Source organism: Odocoileus virginianus, unplaced genomic scaffold (genome assembly GCF_023699985.2).
Source record: "Odocoileus virginianus isolate 20LAN1187 ecotype Illinois unplaced genomic scaffold, Ovbor_1.2 Unplaced_Contig_3, whole genome shotgun sequence".
Taxonomy (NCBI): Eukaryota; Metazoa; Chordata; class Mammalia; order Artiodactyla; family Cervidae; genus Odocoileus; species Odocoileus virginianus.
The window spans coordinates 2,521,825-2,542,599 of NW_027224320.1; the positions used below are offsets into that span (position 1 = coordinate 2,521,825).

Below are 20,775 nucleotides of genomic sequence, written 5' to 3' on the forward strand. Positions count from 1 at the left end.
GTTAATGAACCTCTCTGTGTCTCAGTGTCCTCATTTGTAAAAGGGAGATCACAGGACTTCCTTCCTAAGTCAGAAGAAGAAAGACAAACACCGATGACATCACCTATACGTGCGATCTAAAATAGGACACATATGAACCCGTCTACGAAACGGAGAAGGACTTGCAGACAGAGACCAGCCGTGGCTGCCAAGGCTCGGGGGAGGGAAGGATTGGGAGTTTGGGATTAACAGACACAGATTGTTATATACAGGATGGAGAGACAAAAAAGGCCCTACTGTGTAACCCAGGGAACTATGCTCAATGTCCTGTGATAAACCATAGTGGAAAAGAATACGAAAAAGACTATGTGTATATACAAGTTAATGACTCTGCTATGCAGCAGAAATTAACACAACATTGTAAATCAACTACAGTATTTTTAAAAATAGTGCTTCACTAGGTTCTTATGAGATTTTTATGACTTAATATACATCAAGTACTTAAAACAGAGCCTGGAGTAAGATAAGGGTGGGCTTCCCAGGTGGTGCTAGTGGTAAAGAACCTGCCTGCCAAGGCAGAGATGCAGGAGATGGTTTGATCCCCGGGCCGGGAAGATCCCCTGGAGGAGGGCATGGCGGTCCGGGTCGGGAACAGCCTTGCCAGCCTTTGTGAAGACTTCAGCTTCTCCTCTGAGCGAGCTGGGGGCTGATATCAGGTTGGGAGTGGAGAGTGGATAAGGTAACTTACAGCTGAAGGGCTTCCCTGGTGGTCCAGGGGTTTAAGAGAGCGCCTTGCAATGCCAGGGACACTGGTTCGATTCCTAGTCTGAGAAGACCACACATCACAACTGCTGAGTTCTCCCTCCGGAGCCCGTGAGCCCCAGGGACAGGGGCCCACGTGCGCTGGAGCCGTGCTCTGTAGCAAGTGAAGCCACCGCATCAAGAAGCCTGCGCACCCCAACCGGAGAGTGGCCCCCGCCCCTGCAACTAGAGGAAGGCCACACACAGCAGGGAAGACCCAGCACAGCCCCAAATACATCAACAAATATCTCTTAAAAAGATCCATTTAAAGAGGCTGCCGGGGCACGATGGCAGCAGAAAGACGCGTTAGGAGGCTGCTATACTGTGCCAGGGAGGAGGTGATGGGCTGTGGACAGTGCATGCCACGCACATAGGCAGAATCCAACGTGCCGGATGTAGGGAGTGACAGGGGTCAGGACCAAGCCCGGGTCTGGGGCATGGACGGTGGGGAGGACGGGGCTGCTCCCCGCTCCAAGCTGGCGGGCGGATGGAAGCCAGGGCGCATCTGTGGGAGAAGGAGCTTCGGTGAGGGTTGGGGCAGGTGGGCTCCGGGCCAGCAGACCCCCTGGAGCGGGGAGGAGGCAGCTGAGGCTCGAGTCTGGATGGACATCTGAGCAGGAGACTGGACCCCACGGACAGCTCTGCAGGTCCCAGAATGTGGCGGTGCCTGGGTACCCCCGGGTGGGATGGGAAGGCCCTGGGCAGAGCTGTTTCCTGGGGGCGCTGCTCTGACACCCCCAGAGACCCAGGTGGACCTCATCTGTCACGGAGCAGGGAGGGCCCATGCAGGGCCCTCTTCCTCTAGCGACCCCCTCTCCTCTGTCCAGTGAAGTGACCGACCAATCTCCATGAGTTCCCGCACACCTCCTCCCCAAGTCCCCAGAGGGTCACGCAAATGGCCCATGGGAAACTCGGAGCTTCAGAGCTAGAAAGAGCCTAAGGAATTTCGAATATAGGAATTAAAACCCAAGTGGGGCTTTAAAATGACCATGGCAGCTACCACCACTGATCACGGGAAAAACAATGCTCATGACAGCAGCCACTGTCTTCTGAGCGCCCGTCACAGAAAAGCACGGGCCTCTATTTCTGGGGCCTCATCTTCACTCCGCACGACAGCTCCGGGGTACAGGTTATCACTGCCTCTCTCCCAGGGAGGAAATCAAGGCTGAGGCGGGGAGACCACCCAAGGTCACATGGCAAACCGCAAAGTTGGGATTCTTCTGATCTCCTTCCTCATCCCATGATTCCCACCTCCCAGTGCAGAACAGAAGCCCAGCGTCCCCTCTTGGGTCAAGAGCTCGGTGTGGTGAGGAGCCTTGGACCTGCCCCTGACCCAGGACTTGGCACCCTGCAGAACCGCCCAGCCCGCAGGCCAAAGCCTCAAGTAGGTCGCCTGCAAAATGGGCACAATTACCCCGCTTGCTTGGAGGAAAACTGTGAGGATTGACCAAGGAAACGTGTTAGAAAGTGTCAGTCGCTCAGTCATGTCCAACTCTTTGTGACCCCACGGACTGCAGCCCGCCAGGCTCCTCTGTCCATGGGATTCTCCAGGCAAGAATACTGGAGTGGGTTGCCATTTCCTTCTCCAGGGATCTTCCCAACCCAGGGATCGAACTGGGGTCTCCTGCACTGCAGGCAGATTCTTTACTGCCTGAGCCACCAGGCCGCTGTGCAAATTTTAAAGTGTTTTACAAACGTTGTTAGAATCATTATTATTTCAAAAGACTACTAACCCTTCCAGGTCTAAAATACTCTCTCTCTCTCTCTCTCTCTCTCTCTCTCTCTCTCTCTCTCTCTCTCTCTAAGAAGAGACCCAGAGAGGATGGGCAGAGCATGGGCCGCAGAGGCAGGTGGCTGAGAAGGAAGCTTGCTTCCATGTTTTCTGCCTGGACCACCTCAGTCCACCCCTTAACCGCCTGTGCCTCCACTCTCCCCATCTGTAAAATGGGACCAACACCGCCTTCCCGGGGGGGTGGGGGCGGGGGCTCATTTATGGAGAGGCACCAGGGCAACACGTGGACCGACAGACCTTGGAAGAGGTGCGCTGAGCAGTGGAGGCTGGGCTGGCCCTGTCCACCCCCAGCTGGTCCTGGCCCGCCCCCTCCCCACAACGTCCCGGCGTGGCCCTGAGGTCAGGTGAGCCCCCGGCCTGCGGCAGCCCTGGAGTCTGGGCCTTGGCTGCCCGTCTGCGACATGGAGCTCACGAGGAAACCCCCCCAAGGCGGTCAGGCCAGTGAAACGGACGCCCTCATGTCGACAGAGCATAGGACTCGCATCTCGAGGGCACACTGCGGGGTGAGGACTTGAAGAAGCCCCTTGTCAGGCCTGGGGTCCTCTTGGGGGGACAGGACAGCACCTTGATTGCTCCTCAAGGGGCACCCAAGTGTCAGGATCAGGGCAAGCGACACTGCCGCCCGGGTGCCCAGTCCTCCACCCCCACCGCTCCGCTCCCCCTCCTGGGCAGATTTGATAACACCCGGAGTCCCGCTCCCCCCGCAGAGCACAAAGGTGGCGATTGTCCCCGGTGGGTGCCTTTTGACTTGGTCTCGCCGCGCTGAAACCGAGCCCCCTCTTCTGTGCCCCACCTGGGAGGCCTCACAGGGCCTTGCCAGGCTGCACCCCCCCTCCACAACTGGGCTGGTTTCAAATGCATGTCCCCCCCGACCGCCCCCGGAGGGCCCGCAGCCACGCTGGGGACGCCTTCCAAGAGAACCGCCACCCATGGCCCCTTTGCGAGGCCCTGTCCTGGAATGGCTGGGGCCCAGGGAGGCAGCAGGATTGCGCCTCTCGCTGCCAGACCTTTCTGGGTCCCCTGAGAAGTGACACGAGGGTGTGAGCCCATGCCCGCCGCCCCCAGCCAGCCCGTCCAATGGGCCTTCCTGCCCGAGTCACAAGCCACGTGGCTGCCTATCCCTGGAAACGCGGACTGAGGGGCATGCTTCGTCTTATTTGTTGGCAACGAATTCAAACTTCAGCAGCCACACGGAGCCTGTGGCGACCACGCGGGACAGCAGGGCTAAGAGCACATTCAACTCCTTTGCTCTTCCAACCCTCGTAATACGAACTGATCGTCACCGTTTTGCAGAGGGAGACACTGGGGCACACAGAGGCAAGTTGAGACGCCCAAGGTCACACAGCTCGGAAACAGGAAAGCTGGGCCCGCCCCCCCAGAGCCCGCCCCCCACACCAGGACAAGCCAGCCTCAGCCCAGCCCCTCCGCTACACGGCTATGAACAGGAAGGCAGGGGACAGGCTCCTGCAGCCCCCGAGCCCCCCCAGGACCCCTTCTGGACAGCGGGTCGTGCACTGAAGTCGCCCCACCTCGCTGAGCGCACCCACTGGGCGCCAGCCTCCAGGGTGGGCTCCAAGAGGTGCCGAGGTGGCTCTCACGCCCGCCCAGAAGGACGAGAGAAGTCGGCAGGGGGACAGGATGGGGGTCCCCGGCCAGCTTCCCTAGGCTGAGCCAGCCCAGAGGCCCCACGATGGCAGGAGGTGTTCCAAGTCCCGGCACGGGCCTGGGTACCCCGGGACCTCCTTGTCCAGCTCCTGCACCCCCGGGATGGCCCAGGCCCCTCTTTCACTGGCGATGGACAACGGGCACAACTTCCTCTCCACATGGCCCTGCTCCTTCCTGACCCAGGAGAGTCCTCTCCCAGGACGAAGGCAGGGCTGCCCCAGCGCTGCAGCGGCCAGGATAGGACAGGGGGTGCGCGAATAACCTACGATCCCCGAACCTCAGACACTGGGGCCTTCTGGGGGGGGGTGGGGGACCTCAGAGCCTCCGAGGTGCCCCATACAGGGGACTGGAGAATCTCAGGACAACGTCTTGGAACCACGGGATGTAAGGAGTGGGGAGAAACATGTCTGGTCCAAGAGGTCCTGGAGCAGAAGAAGCTGTCAGAGGTTAAGAGCCGGGTCCGGAGCCAGACCGCTCCGATCCAGGGCCAAGGCAGCGCCTGCCTGCTGTGTGGCCTGGCTCACGTCTTGCCCTCTCTGGGCCTCTGTTTCCCCATTTGTAAGATGGAGACGGCAATGGAGAACAGCAGCCTCCCGGGACCTGTGGGGATGAAGTCGACGAGAAGGCAGAACCCAGCCCCCACCTTCTCCCAGCAACCAGGCACCTGCCCTCCGGCTCATCCCATCATCAGAGCTGCGACCGGCAGCCTCTTCCCAGCCTCCTCTGCCCAGTGGTCATCCCGGCTGCCTCCCCACGCCCCCACCCCAGGCCCCTCGCTGACCGGGGGACAGGGACAGCCTCTCCGGGGTCACCAGGCTCAGGCTCAGGTCCTAAGCTCCTCCCAAGACCTCTGGGCCTGCCTGTGCCCACCCGGACTGGGCTGGGAGGGGGTCTCAGCAACCTGGGGCTAAGCCCCAGGACCAGGCCCACAGAGCTGGGGCCCCGGAGATGTCTCCCTTCTCCGGGGAAGGGCTGGGGCTGCCCCCACTCCGTATTGCCTCCCCGCCCCTCCCATTGCTATCACTGCCGCAGCATCACCCACCGGACTTGGCTGTGCCCTGCCCTCACTGTGTCACCCGGAGAACTGGAAAAAAGCACTCAGGCCTCCCGGGCATCCTCCCTCGGGCCCCCACGGGCTCCACTCCAGCCCCTCCTCGCGGCTTCCGCTCCGGACCTGCCTGACTCCTTCCTCTGAGCCTGCACACCCGGCCTGGCCATCCCAGCGGGCTGTCCCAGGGCCTCCCAGCCCCACGGCAGCACCCCGTCCAGCCCACCCCCTGCCTCGGCCGGTCACGGGGGCCTGGGGGGCACAGAGTAAGGTGGGGCTGAGCTGGGAGCTGGGACTGGGCGCACATCCTGCCCCCACGCCCGCTGCGTGTGGCCGCAGCCGTGTCTCTGTGATGGGAACCACCTCCCATCTACTAAATGGGCACAGTTCTCAGCGCCGTCTGGAGGCCGGGGCAGTAGAGACTGGGAACCAGAGTAGGGGCTTTGGTTTTTGAGTTTTACTTCATAACAGATACGTTATAAAAATATTTAAAACTATGCGTGTATGTTAAGTCGCTCAGGCGTGTCCTACTCTTTGCGATGCCATGGACTGAAGCCCGCCAGCCTCCTCTGTCCATGGAATTTCCCAGGCTAGAAACCTGGAGTGGGTTGTCGCTCCCTTTTCCAGGGAGGTCTTCCCAACCCAGGGATCGAACCCGGGTCTGCTGCATTGCAGGCAGATTCTTCACCATCTCTGCCCACCAGGGAAGGCCCCCCAAAGGCAGATTCAAATGTAAAACTGAAAGCTTTTAGAGAAAAAAAAACACAGGGTAAAATTTTCGGGACCGAGGGCTCCGAAGAGAGTTCTCAGCACAAAAGCACTATTCGTAAAAGGGAGACCTGATAAATTGGACCTTATTCAAATTAAAAACTTTTGCTCTGCAAAAGAACCTATGAAAAGGCGGAAGGACAAGGCATAAACTGGAGCAGGGGGTCTGCAAACCGTGTGTCTGACAGGAGGTGAGCATCCAGAATATACAAGGAATTCTCAGAACTCAGCAGTAGAAAGCCTGATGGAAGCAAAAAATGGGCATAAGGCACAAGAGACACTCCCTGGAAGAGGCTGTACGTGTGGCAAATACACGCGTGGAAAGGTGGTCCACATCACTAGCTACGAGGGTCAGTCGCTAAAACCACAGTGAGGAACTGCACACACCTCTTAGAACAGCAAAAGCGAAAGGCAGTGACAACTCCCAATGCGGGAGAGGATGCAGACAGGTTCCCTGGCACCCCGCTGGCGATCACCTAAGACGACACAGCCGTTCTGCGAAAGTGTAGCCCTTTCTCACAAAGCTCAACACACAACCCCAGCACTGACCCCAGAGACCTGGAACCCTGCGTCCACACCAAAACCTGCCCACCAATGTTCACGGCCGCCTCGTGTGTCAGAGCCCCCATGTGGAAATTACCCAGACAGCCTTTAACGGGGGAAGGGTTCCATACCGTGACACTCCGTCATAAAAAGGAACCAACTCTCCATCGACGCAACAAGTTGAATGACTCATGACATGATTATGCTGAGCGAAAAAAGCTGATCCCAACTGGTTACCTACTGTGCAATTCCATTTATATAACAACCTTGAAATGATAAAATGTGGAAATGGACAAGAGATTAGCGGCTGCCAGGGCCTAGGAAGGCCATAAAGAAGGCTGAGCACCGAAGAACTGATGCTTTCGAACTGTGGTGCTGGAGAAGACCAAGACTCTTGAGAGTCCCTTGGACTGCAAGGAGATACAACCAGTCCATCCTAAAGGAGAACAGTCCTGAATATTCATTGGAAGGACTGATACTGAAGCTCCAGCCCTCTGGCCACCTGATGTGAAGAGCTGACTCACTGGAAAAGACCCTGATGCCAGGAAAAGACTGAGGCAGGAGGAGAAGGCGACGGCAGAGGATGAGATGGTTGGATGGTGTCATCGACTTTACGGACATGAGCTCGAGCAAACTCTGGAAGACAGAGGAGGACAGGGAAGGCTGGTGTGCTGCAGTCCACTCTTTGTCCGTGGCAAAGACAGGGACATGACTGAACAACAAGGGCTGAGGAGGGTATGAGGAGGGAGGGAAGCGGATCTGGCTGCCAAAGGGAAGCACAGGAATCCTCGCCACGGAATGATCTGTGTCCTGACTGTGCTCACCCACACCTGGCTGGGATGCCGTGTTAGATAACTTTACGAGCTGCCGGGGAACAACGAGCCAAGGGCACGCAGGAGCCTTCTGAATTCTTAGAACCGCACGTGGGTTGACATCTCAACATAAACATTTTAATGTAAAAACACAAGAAATCCATTGATGTTTTAATGTGAGATACACAACGAATACATGTTTGCTCTGAGTGTGCCCCACACAACATTGGAGACACATTCGTACTAAAAAACCATTCGTTATCTTGAATTGGACCGGGAGGCCTGTTCTTTTTCTGGCATCCCCACGCCTGGGAAACTCCCCCAGGTGAGAGGAGACAGCTGGCACGTCACTCATCAGGCCACACATCTTGTGTGAGCACTTACGATGTGCGAGGCCCCGTGCTAGGCACAGAGGATACAGCTGCAAACGCAGGCCACCCCAACCCTCGCGGTGCTGATGTTGTCATGGGAAGAGACAGGGAACAGAGGCATTAAATGTGTGCTTAGTCACTCAGCCGTGTCCGACTCTTTGGACACCTCTGGACCACAGCCTGCCAGGCTCTTCTGTCCATGGGATTTCTCAGGCAAGAATACTGGAGTGGGCTGCCATTTCCTCCTCCAGGAGATCTTCCTGACCCAGGGATCAAACCCGTGTCTCCTGTGTCTCCTGCGTTGCAGGCAGATTCTTTACCCACTGAGCCATTCAGGAAAGCCCTGAACAGAGATGTAAATAGCTGTGTAAATAAGATGGTTTCACACAGCGGTTAAGTGTGACAAAGAAAATAAAGCAAGACAGTGTACAGAGGTGAGGTGGACAGACAGGTGGAAAGTCAGGGAGGGATTCCCCGGGAAGGGCACCTCTGAGCAGACAGCAGCAGGAATTAGCTACGCAGACGTTTGAGGGAGGCATTCCAGACCAGGGAAACAGCATGTGCAAAGGCCCTGAGGCAGGAACACAAGCTTGGCAGACTCCTGGAGCATACAGCCAGGGACACAGCCGGTGTCCAGTCGGTCCTAAGCACCTTGTACTCCCCCTGCCCCCTCACATCAGAACTAGAAGACCCTTCTGACACTCAAAGTCCCGCCATGGAGGACATGGAGGCCCTGGAGGGTCGGGGTTTGCCCATAGCCACCCGTGGTCCATGTCCCTCAAGTTCCAGCTGGAAGCTGTCACATCTGGAAAGGGAAGAACCCACACGGGCACCAGACCCAGAGCTGGGAAGGACATGGAGGCCCTTGGAGGCCTCCCCAGAGCCCAGCCTGGGCGGCCGGCCGGCTCCAAGACAGGAGGGACCTGGCTGGGCTCAGGCCCTCGGCGTGCCACCTGACCACTCCATCCGATCAAATATGCAAGTGGCCCTCAGGACAGCGGAGGGGAGCATAGCTGAGCAGCCTTATCTGGGCCCCGCCCCAGCCACCCAAGGCCAGCGCCCTGCCGTCCTCAGGGCAGGGCGGGAAGCCCGCTCCCGGGAGCACCCAGACCAGCCCGGGCAGGGCAGGAAGGGACAAGACCGGCACCCTCGGCGGGCAGGGGCTGGGCAGGGGCTGGGGGGTGACTCCCGTTCGGGTGGAATTCCATCTCCCTGAGCTCACCTCCCTTGGAGCGAGCGGCACATTCCAGCGGGGCCAGCCCCGTCCCGGCTGGGCCCCCATCCCCAGGGCTGCCTCCGCGGGGCTCAGGCACCGCACGCCCAGGAAGGGCCCCCAGAGTTCCTCTGCACGCGTGGCCCTTAGTGTCCAGCGAGGCCTCAAAGGCACGCTCAGCCTGGTGCAGGAGCATCACAGAGGTGCAGAGACTAACCTCCAAACCCCCAGGAGAAAGCCAGCTCCAAGCGCAGCGATCAGGGACCATCCACAAGGCCCACCTCCCCGTCTTCTGCAGCCCGTATGTTCCTGCCCCAGTGCCCATTTCCCCAGGGCTGAGCCCAGTTCTGGCCCTTCCCAGGACCGTCTTCACACTAGCCTATTCTGCTAAAACCCCAGGGTGTCGGCTCTCACCTCCCATTGCTGGCTCCCAGAAATGGCTCCAACCAAGACCTCCCTCCAGGCACCTGTGGTCCCGGGGCTTCCCCACCTGCTGCTCATGGGGTCCCCCACTCCCAAGCCCAAGGGCACCCTCATAACCATCACCCCTCACATCCAGTCTCCCCCTGGCGCACTGCCTGACCCCAGGGAGGTGGGCTCCCACCCACCCACTCCAGATGCAACCCGTGGTGGGTTCCCGCCCATTCTGGCCCCCTAAACGGCAGTTCCTCCTGCCCACCCATGGGCCCTGCAGGGCTGGGGCACTGGCTGCCACACCGCACCCTGCACTGTTCCCCACCTGGTCCCAGAGACCTGCCCCTGGCACCCCTCCTGCAAAGCCTCTGCAAGAACCGCCAGCCCAAGGGGGATGCTTTCTCCTGGGCCTGCACTTGAGCCCAGCCCCCTCTGCAGCCCCGGCACCCACGGGCCCCTCTCCCCGTGTGCATGAGGTCTGCCCCCGAGGGCCCATGCTTTTGGAGGGCTTCATGCCCCCGTAGAGCTTTCCTGGCAGCTTGATGGTAAAGAATCTGCCTGCAACTCAGGAGACCCGGGTTCAATCCCTGGGTCGGGAAGATCCCCTGGAGAAGGGCATGGCACCCACTCCAGTCTTCTTGCCTGGAGAATCCCACGGACAGAGGAGCCTGGCGGGCTACAGTCCACGGGGTCGCAGAGCTGGACACGACTGAGCGACCAACACCATGCTTTTCCAGCGGCCGTGACTTCTCCCTGAACTCCCTCCCTCACGCCTGCCTTGTCCACGTGGAGGACTCCTCCTTATCCTTTAAAGCCCTGCTCCAGGGTCCCTCCTCTTTGCCCCAGAGGTGTCCGGACTCCCCTGAGAAGAAGCTGCTCCCACCTCTGAGCCCTCATGAGCCCACTGAGCAGCTGCGTCTCCTGACCGTTCCATCCCAAACCATCATTTTTGCTCCTCTACCCGCCTCTCTCACTAGACTGGGCACCCTGAGGGCAAAAAGAGTGCTGAGCTCATCCCCTCACTGCCCGAAAGGTGGGAAAGAGACGACGCAAAGCCACAAAGATCCCAACACCATCCAGAGATTCCAACCCACCGCTTCGGATGCCCCCTCCCTCCCAAAGACCTTGAATTCAAACCCAAAGTGTGAGGGTGTAAACATTAACATTCTACAGCCCCAGCCTCCACAGTCTGTGATTTCAACCCCAAAATATGGTGACCTGGTGCTGGGAGAAATTGAAGGCAAGAGGAGCAGGGGACGACAGAGGATGAGACGGCTGGATGGCATCACCAACCTGATGGACATGAGTTTGAGTAAACTCCGGGAGATGGTGAAGGACAGGGAGGCCTGGTGTGCTGCGGTCTCTGGGGTCGCAGAGATTCGGACACGACTTGGGAACTGGACAGCAACAAAATCCCAATAGTAACTCTGATCAGAACATCACATCTGCAGAGGATCTGCTGGCTCTGTCTTCTAACCTGCCCCCTCTGATTCGACACTGCTGACCACACAATTACACGAGACGGCGGGACACGGCCTGCAGAGGTGCTGCCCCCCCCCCCCCCCCCGCAGCCCTCGGACACATCTGCAGGTGGAAGCTTGGCTCAGCGCCCCCCGGACCAAGCTGGGGACAGGGTGCTCCCCATGCGTTCTTCCTCATCAGTCAGCTGGGTCGGGGGCACCCCTGCAGCCCCCTGCGCCACCCCTCGTGGGGTCTGCCACCGCCCCGGCCCCCGGGACGCACACCCCGTCCCCCTCCCCCCTTTTCTCTCGCACCGGCTGCCAGCAAGCCCAGAGCCCTGTGGTCAGGTTGAGTCTTGTCTCCTCTCAGCAGGGGGAGGGAGCCGGTGATAAACACATCTGTGCTTCCTTCCAAGACGCTTAGCAGGACTTCCAGCTCACCAAGACCTCCAGCTCCACTGCACCTGGGGCCCACGGAAGCCTGGGGTGGGCACAGTTTCTGGCACGGGGTCCCATGCCTGTGGGGTCCTGGGGGGTCCCCCAACTGTGCCCCCGCCAGGCCCCAGAACAAACGGAGGCTCATTGTGCCGTTGGACAGATGAGGAGAGCGAGGCCCCCAGAGGGGTGGACTCCAGGCTGATATATACTGAGTCTCGGCTGCCCGGGGTGAGGCCCTGCTCCTGGCCGCTGGGATCTGGGTCCGGCACTTGGGGTGCCTCGGTTCTTGGGTGAGGTGCGGGCAGGGAGACCCCCTGCCTGCCGTGCTCTGAGCGAGGGGCCTGGCCACTGCCCCGGGTGGCTGAAGGCCAGTCAGGACCCGCTCCGGGCCTCTGCTTGCACCACCGAACCATAAAGCGGCTGCACTGGTGGTTAATCAGGGTACCCCGGGGAGTCCCAGGTTCCACCTCTTGGCTCTGGGAAATACAGCGTCTGGCTGAACGGCCATCCAGGAAGCCACCCTCCAGTGTCCCCTCAAACCAGAGTGGAGCTGGGTGGTGGGGGGGGAATGTGGGGGTGCAGGGGGCACCCCTGAGCTGGGACAACCGTTCCCACTCAGAAGCATCAAGTCAGGCCCAACCCGTACTCTGCCGAGATGCCCAGATCCCACTCCCGACCCCAGCCAAGGCCTTGTCTCTGGGATTCCATCCTCCTCTGCTCCGTAACCATCAGGGGCTCCCCAGGGGCCGTCGGGGACCCACCCTTCACACCACAGGGATACACAGCGCCTCTGTCCACCAGGCCCTGGGGTGCGCTGCGAACGTAACACACGAGGTCTCTGTCCTCGTCAAGCCTGGGAGCTGGGAGGGGAGGAGGCCCCGGAACAAGGCACCGCACGGGAAACAGCTGGGAACGGGCTGAAAGGGGGCACAGCGGAGCTGGCCAGCAAGGGCAGAGCAGCTCCGGGAGGAAACCCACCGCTCTCACCTCCCCGGCCTGCAAGGCGCCCACGCACCCTCCCAGCTGCTGTTACCCCCTCAGGGACCCACTGACTAGCCAGACTGGGCCCCTGAGCAGAACCCAAGCCCCCTCCTCTGGGCCTTTGACCATGACCTCTCCACATGAGACCTGGCTTGCCTCCATCTCTCTCCTATGCTGAGCCCAACCTCACTCACTTCCTGGGGTCTACCTACTCCAGGGAGCCCCCGAGGTTGATCTCACGATGTCGGACAGCTCCCGTCCGCTGCCTCACCCCAGAGCCGCTCTGAAGAGCACGCATGGCACACCTCGCCTGCTGGAGCTGGCGGCTCAGGGAACCGTCTCCCCCTGCCTTCCACCAGGCAAGGCGCGCTCTCCTTTCACCCTCACCCTGGCCGGACCAGGTAGCCACATGGGAGGAAACGGGGGTGGAGGGAAGCCACTTTGCCTTCTCCTGTCCACTCCCCTAGGGATGAGAGCTTCAAGGTTAGGAGGGAGCCCGTGATCTGTGACCTCAGTCCTAAGAAGTGCTCCGACCGTAGCAAGTGGGAGGGACAGACTGCCCCAGGCAGGTGCTCCCAGCACAGGGCTGGACCGGCAGGGCCTTCAGTCTAATCCCCCCACCCCACCAGCATCACCAGGGACAGACCAGCCGAGCGCCTGCCCCTGTGACTCACCATGGCCAGCCGGGAGGCTCGGACACAGTGGACATGGCCGAAGACCGCAGCGGGAGGGACAGAGCGCCACTGATACCTCTTCCTGATCCACCTGCAGGGAGCCCGGCTCCCCTCTGAGACAGGCGGGCCACCTCCAACATCAGTACCAGACAAATCCCTCCTACGCCACACATACGCACCATCTGCAGTCACACCCACCCCGTGCTGAGGGCCAGCCGCGTTGCCAGGGCCTGGGAAGGGCTCCCCTGCCCCCTCCCCGCCCCTCCTTGCCCTGGACCGAGGACACTCCCGCCAGCTCTGCTTCCTTCCCAGGAGGAAGAGAGGGGCAAGGGCCATGATCAGAACCCAGGGGCCCACTGCCAGCCCACGCAGTGCGGAGGACGCCAGCCCGCCAGCCAGACCCCAGGCTTCACATTCCGGCTTTGACCCTGAAGAGCCTGTCAGTCAACCCCTGTGTGCCTCAATCTCCTCATCTGCAAAATGGGGTAACAGCGCTGCCGTTCACAGGGACACCGTGAGGAGGGAGAGAGAAGACCGCTGGCCCCTAGGCACGCCCGAGCAAACCAAGGCAAGCCAAACAGGCAGCTCCAGGCCCCCTCGCCAGGACATGTGTTTGAGCCCCTGGAGTAACCTTCTTTGTCTTTGCCCTCTTGCACATTTTTCAAGAGTCATTGGTAACGACCAGTTTTAAAAACCAACAGGGGAAAGATGAAGTGCTTGTGCATGAAAATCTGAGTCTAAAACCAGAGGAGGTGGCTACCCTGGGACACCGCAGACTGTCTTCCAAGCTGAGCCCAGACTCTCGGAGGACGTGAGGAGGCAGTGAAGAGGGAGTGGTCACCTCCATCATTGTGAGCTCCAGATCTTGGTTAAGCGGACCAAGGATTCGTTACCAGCCCCAGCAACTACCCCATGGAGATGACTTCTACTGAACTCACCTTGACTCCTGAACCGCCCCCACCCCACAATCTGAGTTTTTACAGCTGACTTTGTGGATCCAGGATGAGAGTTCATATCCGCCCCTCGTCCCATGTTGCTGAGTTACAGTGTTCTAACAGGGACACAATTACTCAGCCTTGCCGTTCACTGATAAGCGTCATACCACACAGAACCCCCGACCGGCAGCAAATCGTCCATGGACTCCAGCCGAACGAGGCTGAGGGCAGAGCCCCGTGGCCCAGCCCCAGCCGTTAACAAAGAAGCCAGAGCCGCCCGGCTCCCCTCCCTGGCTGCCTACCTTTCGGCCTGCCTCGTTATTGTGTAAGTTCATGAGAGTCCGGGCGTTCTGCTTGATCTCCCGGGCATCCACAAAGACCTTGGCGAAGCCGATGCCGTAGCGGATGTCGGCAGAGCAGCCGCCCCACTTCCAGCCCTCGTCCCGGTGGTACTGGCCCTGCTTCTCCTTGTCGCAGCCGCAGTCGCTCAGGTTGCCCTGGGTGCAGGCCGCCGTGATGGCGTGGGCCACGCCCGCGGCGATGATGGCGTAGGTGAAGGCGGCCTCCCGGCTCCCTGCGGGGACAAGAGCGGAAACACTGGGCTCGGGTCTGGGCGTGCGGGGTGAGGAGGGAGGCTGAGCTCTGCTGGGATCCGCCAAGACCGACACAGCGCCCGGCACTCGCCCCCGGGGACCCCCATCACGTGCACCCCCATTCAATCCCCAGTCACTGAACGCCCTCGGGAGCGGGCGGGGGCAGCGGAGGAGGGGGGCACCTGCTTGCCTGGCCCCTGTGACGTCAGAGGAGGGACCCCCACCGTACCGATTACCACCCATTCTCCACGCTGACGTGGCTGCGTGCACGGCGTGCACACACACACAGAGGACCTGGTGACCGTCAAACAGCACTGTGAGCACCCACAGTGCTCAAAGGCTCTGGAGCCACAGGCTTGGGCTGAAACCCCAGAACATCAGTCTCTGCTCTGTTACTTTCAGCCACCGCCACCCCTTCCCTGGGTCTCGGCCTCCCCACTGTGAAGTGGGGACCCAGCCACAGTGCCTTTCTCGTGGGGACCCCAGGGAATAAGAGATCAGGGTTTATTACCAGTGTCTGGTGGTGGAAAACACCTGCTACGAGATTGATTCAAGCCTGTGAAAGTGAATGGAGAGTGATGACTCGATGCCACGCTGAGCCTTCAGGTAACTGATAAAAGAACCTTCTGTAAAACGTGGTGTGCAAATTTACACTTACGCTTTAATACACATTTTATTGTTATTTTTTGAACAATAATATCTAAATAGAACTCTACCAAATATAATAAAAGCAACTTTTCAGTCAATAAGTAAGTAATCTAAGGATTCAAAAAAGAGAGAGAAAGAGAGAGATTAGCATCTGTCTGCAGCTGTGGGCACCCACCTGCCCACAGCACTCCTGAGTCTTGCTCCCACTGTGCCCGGGTCACTTGTGGTCCAGAGGTCCAGCCCACAAGACTGTGAGCATGGGCAGACAAGGCTGGAACCTGCGTCCTCAGCCTCCATCTGACGTGGCCATCAGAGCTGGGGGAGGGGAGAGGGGCCGCCCGCAGGGACGGGAGGACAGGCCGGCCTCGGGAAGCGGCGTCCTGGGGAACCCACTCACAGTGTCATCGAGTCCTCACTCTCCGTTCACTTTCACAGGCTTGAATCAATCTCGGAGCAGGTGTGATCCACCATCAGACACTGGTCTAAACTCCGACCTCTTATTCCCTGGGGTCCCTACGAGGAAGGCACTGTGGCAGGGTCCCCACCTAACAGGGGGGAGGCCGAGACCCAGCGCTGAGGGGCCGCTTCCCCACATGCTTTCCCAGCTACGTGGAGAAGGGGCCTGGCCGGGAGGGCAGCTGGAGGCCCCGTGGAAGGAGGTACATGGGCCCAGCAGGAGGGCACTGGGGTGGTCAGCGGGGCGCGAGGGTCCTGCTTAGCTGGGGGACAGGAGACAGAACCCAGTGGGGGAGCACTCGGGCTGGGGACTCAGCCTCCCAGCCCTTCTGGGTCTGAGAGCAGCACCAACTGCCCGGGAAGGAGAGGAACCCAGGCCCCGCATGAGGTGTGGGCGCTCAGAGCCAGGATGGGTGGGGCCAGGGGAGCCCCCTGGATGAAGAGGCCCTGAGGAGGAGGAGCATTTCAGGAACCGGGTGGGGATGATGGTAGCTGAAGTGGGGGCCAGGGAGGTGGAGGAGGCAGCGACCCCCAAGATGCTTCAAGCCTCAGGTCACTGTCACCTGACTCAGGCAGACCTTTTCTCACGCCCCCCACCCAGGCTGCCAGGACATGAGCACCCTGCCCCCCAGCCACCTTCCCCCGCTCCCCCAACCCTGCAGATACGCAGGCCCGTCCACCTGCCAGACCCACTGCTTCACCGTGCCATGGCCGGACCCTGGCATTCCACGACAGCCCTGCTCACACAGGGGCTCTGAGCCTGAACGCCCAAGTCCAAACCCCAGCTTGGCCACGGAGCACCCGCGATGCGAACAAGCTCCTCCTCATCCTGAGGCTCAAGCTCCAGCTCACACTACTGAGCATCAGACCCAGAAGGAAACGGCACACAGGAGCAGACAGACGACAGTGAGGTCAGAGCCGCAGAGACAGCAGAGAATCACCAGGTGGAGGGAACACACAGAGTAAGACGGGGACGAAAGCCCCGTTCCGCCACTTTCTAGCTGTGTGACCTCAGCCGGGCCACCTAACTGCTCTGTGCTCCAGTGCCTCCGCTACAAGACAGAAGGACCACCCACTCTCTCAGGGAGGGTGAGAGGACTTGCTAGAATTAACAAAGAATTTAGCAAAGAGCCTGGCGTGAGAAGGAGTATGTTAGTGGCATTTGACTCTTTGCGACCCCATGGACTGTAGCCCGCCAGACTCCTCTGTCCATGGGATTCTCCAGGCAAGAACACTGCAGTGGGTTGCCATTTCCTTCTCCAGGGGATCTTCCCCACCCTGGGATCAAACCCAGCTCTCCTGCACTGCAGGCCGACCCTTTACCATCTGAGCCCCCAGGGAAGCCCCGGGTGAGAAAGTGACCCCGGGTATCAGACTGATTACAATTCCTACTGAGGACAGTAGTTCACAGCCGCTTAGGAGAAAGCTGTGAGGTAGGAGGAGGAGTCTTCAGTTGTTGAAGAAACCGGGGCGAGAGAAAAGTCTGGACCGCTCAGGCCACCCAACTGGTGGGGCGGCAGCGCTGAGCTGTGCAGGCCGGAACTGTCCCCAGTGATCCAATGACCGTAAAGGGCAGAGGCCCGGCTGGCGGCCTCGGCAGGTGATCGGACACTGTCTCCTTTACCGGCCCCAGAGCAGAGCAGCAAATTGAGGGGGCGGGTGGGAGAGGGGCCTGGCCTGCCACTGAGACTTGCCCTGCCCCCCAGGTTCCTCCCTGGGGTGGGGCGGGGCTGGGGACAGGGGGCGGGGCTGTACCGCTCAGTGGGCGGGGCTCTCCCACTCAGTGGGCGGGGCCGGGGACTGGGGGCGGGGCTCTCCCACTCAGGGTCCCCGGACCTCTGAGGCCCCTCTGCAACACGTGGCAACCCAGAAGCTCAGGGAGGACACCTACCCAAACCCAACAGCGATGCGGATGGCTTCCGTTCCCACCGGGATCCCCCCAGCATATCCCGGATGGGTGGGAGAAGGGCGACTACCCCAGCACACACACAGCTCCCCTGAGTTCAAGGTCACGCTCTGACCAAGGTGACGTCTATCACGGGCCATGGCCTTCCCCCCACTCCCCGCCCCCAAGCTGGGCCTCACCTCTGCACCCATGGCCCCCAGGAAACAAAGGGACCATTACTCAGCTTCCAAGCTCCCAGGACCCAGGTACTGGCTGCTCAAGTCCAGACGTGGAAGGGCCGCTGCTGATTCCTGCCGTTGACCTTGACCGAGACCTTGCCCACCAGTGTGAGACTAGGACTGCCCAGTCCCCCTACTTCCCCCTCCTCACTGACCACCAGGAAGCTGCCCTGGGCAGGGGGCTGGCGTGTAACTCCTCTCAAGCCTGTAACCTGTCGAGGCCTCTATTGCTCCCTCTCTGAAATGGGTGTAACAGCATCTATGAGTCATGGGCTGGCGCAGGGCTGACTCACTGCGCCCGGCATGGGGTGACTGTTCCGGAAACAGTTGACACGGCCGCTGTGACTGTTATTAAAGATCTTTCTTAAAAGAATATACGTATTTGGCTGTGCTGGGTTTCAGCTGAAGCACGCGGAAACTTTACCTGTGGTATGTGAGCTCTTAGTTGCCGTGGGCTCTTAGTTCTCTGACCAGGGATAGAACCCGGGGCTCCTGGCACTGGGAGGGCAGAGTCTTAGCCACTGGACCACTAGGGCTGAAGGATACGGCTGCCCCATGTGGAGGCCAGTGTGTGGGAATGACCCAGCAGCCGGCTGCCCGGCCAGACTCAGGGTTACCTGCCTGTCTGGCTCCCACTGTTGACGGCCCCCACGACAGCGTGTGAGGGAGGGATGAATGAACGCGCAACTCCACCCTGTCAGAAGCTGGGTGACTCTGGGCAAGTCACTGAACCTCTCTGTCCGTATCTGTGAGTCTCACCCACCTGGCCCATGGCCAGCGCGTGAATAAGCGGGGGTGAGTATTATGATAATTGTAACAGATGGAATCCCAGGTCTCCCGGGAGGAAGGGAGAGAAACTTCCCCGCCTTGGCGTTCTCCATCGCCCTCCTGCCGTGTTAGATTTGTCTGCTGGCTGTTGCTCAAACTGCACCGACCACTCCTGCTGTCTCTGAGCTTCACCCCCTGCAAGGCAGCGCTGCGTCCTATCCCGAGGGGCTGCCGTGGAATAGGTACTCAGTACGTCATCTGTTTAATGAATGAATGAAGGCAGGCTCCCAACAGTGGCCAAAAGCTGAGGAAGCTTCGTTGAGTGCTTATTACCGGCTTGACGCTTTGGGGAAGAGCTCTGCTCAGCTGTGGGTGGGGAACCCAGCTGACCGGGGTCCAGAGAGGCTCTGACCTGGCAGGTGCAGGGCAGGGATGGGCCACCCTGTTTGGCACAACGTCCCCATCCCCCCACTCAGGGCATCGGAACAGAGTCTTCCCGAGGCCTGGGGTTTGGGGGCTTTTGGGGATGCAGGGAGAGGCTAGAAGGAAAGGGACCTTGGTGAAGCACCTGCTCTGCTCCAGACCCACAATTGAGGCTGTTTCCCAATGACCCTGCGGGTGGCCACCATTCTCCACAACGTTACCAAGGAGGAGGAGACCGAGGCTCTGAGAAGCAAACCAGCCTGGACTGCGACTCCGGGCCCCGGCCGGTCAGCAGGGTCCTCCCCCAGTTCCAGCCCCCACCTCCCTTCCTGGCTCCACACTGCGCGGGAATGCCCATGGTTGAGAAAGATTCCTTTGGCATAAGGCATCGACCCCAATCAAAATGCCTTTATTTCTGGCATTCAGTGGTTATCGGTTAAAACATCAATAAGTCACTTACAAGACCCATTCAAACGGGACAGGATGCTGAGAACAGGGTTGACGGCAGAAAGAAGGTAGACAAGGATCCCCAAATTTTAAAACCTCAGACTCTCCGCATAAGAGGCCACCTTAAATGCCTCCCGCCCACACATCCTCCGCCCGCCCCAGGCGAACAGCAGTTCCTTACTGTGTCTGTGGGTAACTGGGGCTCAGGGAGCGGACTTGCCCAGGGGCAGCCAGGATGCCAACCTGGAGGTCACAGACAGCCTCGAAGGACTCCCCCGACCCCAACCACAGGCGTACTCCCGGGACCACCCCTCTCTGAGCCTGGGGAAGGCCCTCCGGTGGGGCAGTTTCCCGAAGCTGCGTAGGTGTGTCTCACTGGACGTCTGTGGGGGGTCTTTGGGGGTCTGCTTTGCTGCTGAAACAGGATGAGGTGGCGACCCAATGGCACCCGCTTCATAAGAAGAAAAGCAAAGTCATGAAATGCTAACTGTCCACCAGGCTCTTTCCTAAACACTCAATACAGATCAACTCGCCTCATTCTGGCAAGAACTGCATGAGGTGCGCAGTGTCGTTATGTCCATTTTACAGATGTGAACACTGAGGCCCAGAGAGGTGGTGTGCTCTGATGAGGACCCAAACCCGGTCAGCCTGGCCCCAGAGTCTGACCCCCTCTCCTGCCTTAAGGTCAGGACACCCACTCCAGTCCTACCGACCCTCGGCCAGGCTCCTTCCAGATTCTTCCTTGTGGGGCCAGTGGGCTTGGCCATCGCTGACCATCCCCGCCAGGGGCAGACTCGGCCCCCTCTCACCTCGACCACCCTCTTCTGGCCTTGCCTTCTGGGGGACAGACAGCAAGATCGCATCACTCAGTGGCAGGCCAGGACCCTGCAGAGTGGAGGACAAGAAGGTGACAGGGGCAGGGAGCTCTGGGGCGGGGCTTCTGCCCAGGGAGAGAGGGCTCCCGGCCACCAGGGTCAGGTGGCCCTGCCCTGGCATGGGCAGTGGTGGGAGCAGGCAGGGGAGGAGGTCCTGCCAGCCCCACCGCCCGGCCTGGGCAGATGGCCCTCTGTCTTCAGAACCAGAGAAAAGTACCCCATACGACAGACATAAAGCCCAGGGCTCCTCCTGGACCCAGAGCTTCACAGAGGCCAGGAGACTTGCCCAGGTCACCAGTAACTCAGCGAGACCTGAGGGTTAGAGCCAGGGTCTCCTGGCTACGAGCAGGAATCCTGCCCTCACCTCCCCCTCTGGCTCCTCCACTAGGCCACCTGCATCTCCAGGTAATTTTCCAGCCCAGGTGGCCTCAGCTCCGAACTTGGCCATGATGGAGCGTCTTCGTCCCTCCTAGCTGCTCCCTACTCAGTGGGGTGACCCTAAGCAGGGACTCCAGCTCCCCAGCCTCAGCCTCCCCACCTGGGAAGT

General features: G+C 59.9%; 1 protein-coding gene across 1 annotated transcript in view; it reads right to left on the reverse strand.

The window, feature by feature from the left end:
- The window catches only part of WNT7A (Wnt family member 7A), a 65,013-nt gene that overhangs the window by 28,576 nt on the left and 15,662 nt on the right, over positions 1–20,775 (reverse strand). Inside the window, exon 3 of the mRNA XM_020872591.2 lies at positions 14,197–14,468. Within this exon, the coding sequence (XP_020728250.2) occupies positions 14,197–14,468 (272 nt within the window). The remainder of the gene's footprint in view (positions 1–14,196; positions 14,469–20,775) is intronic.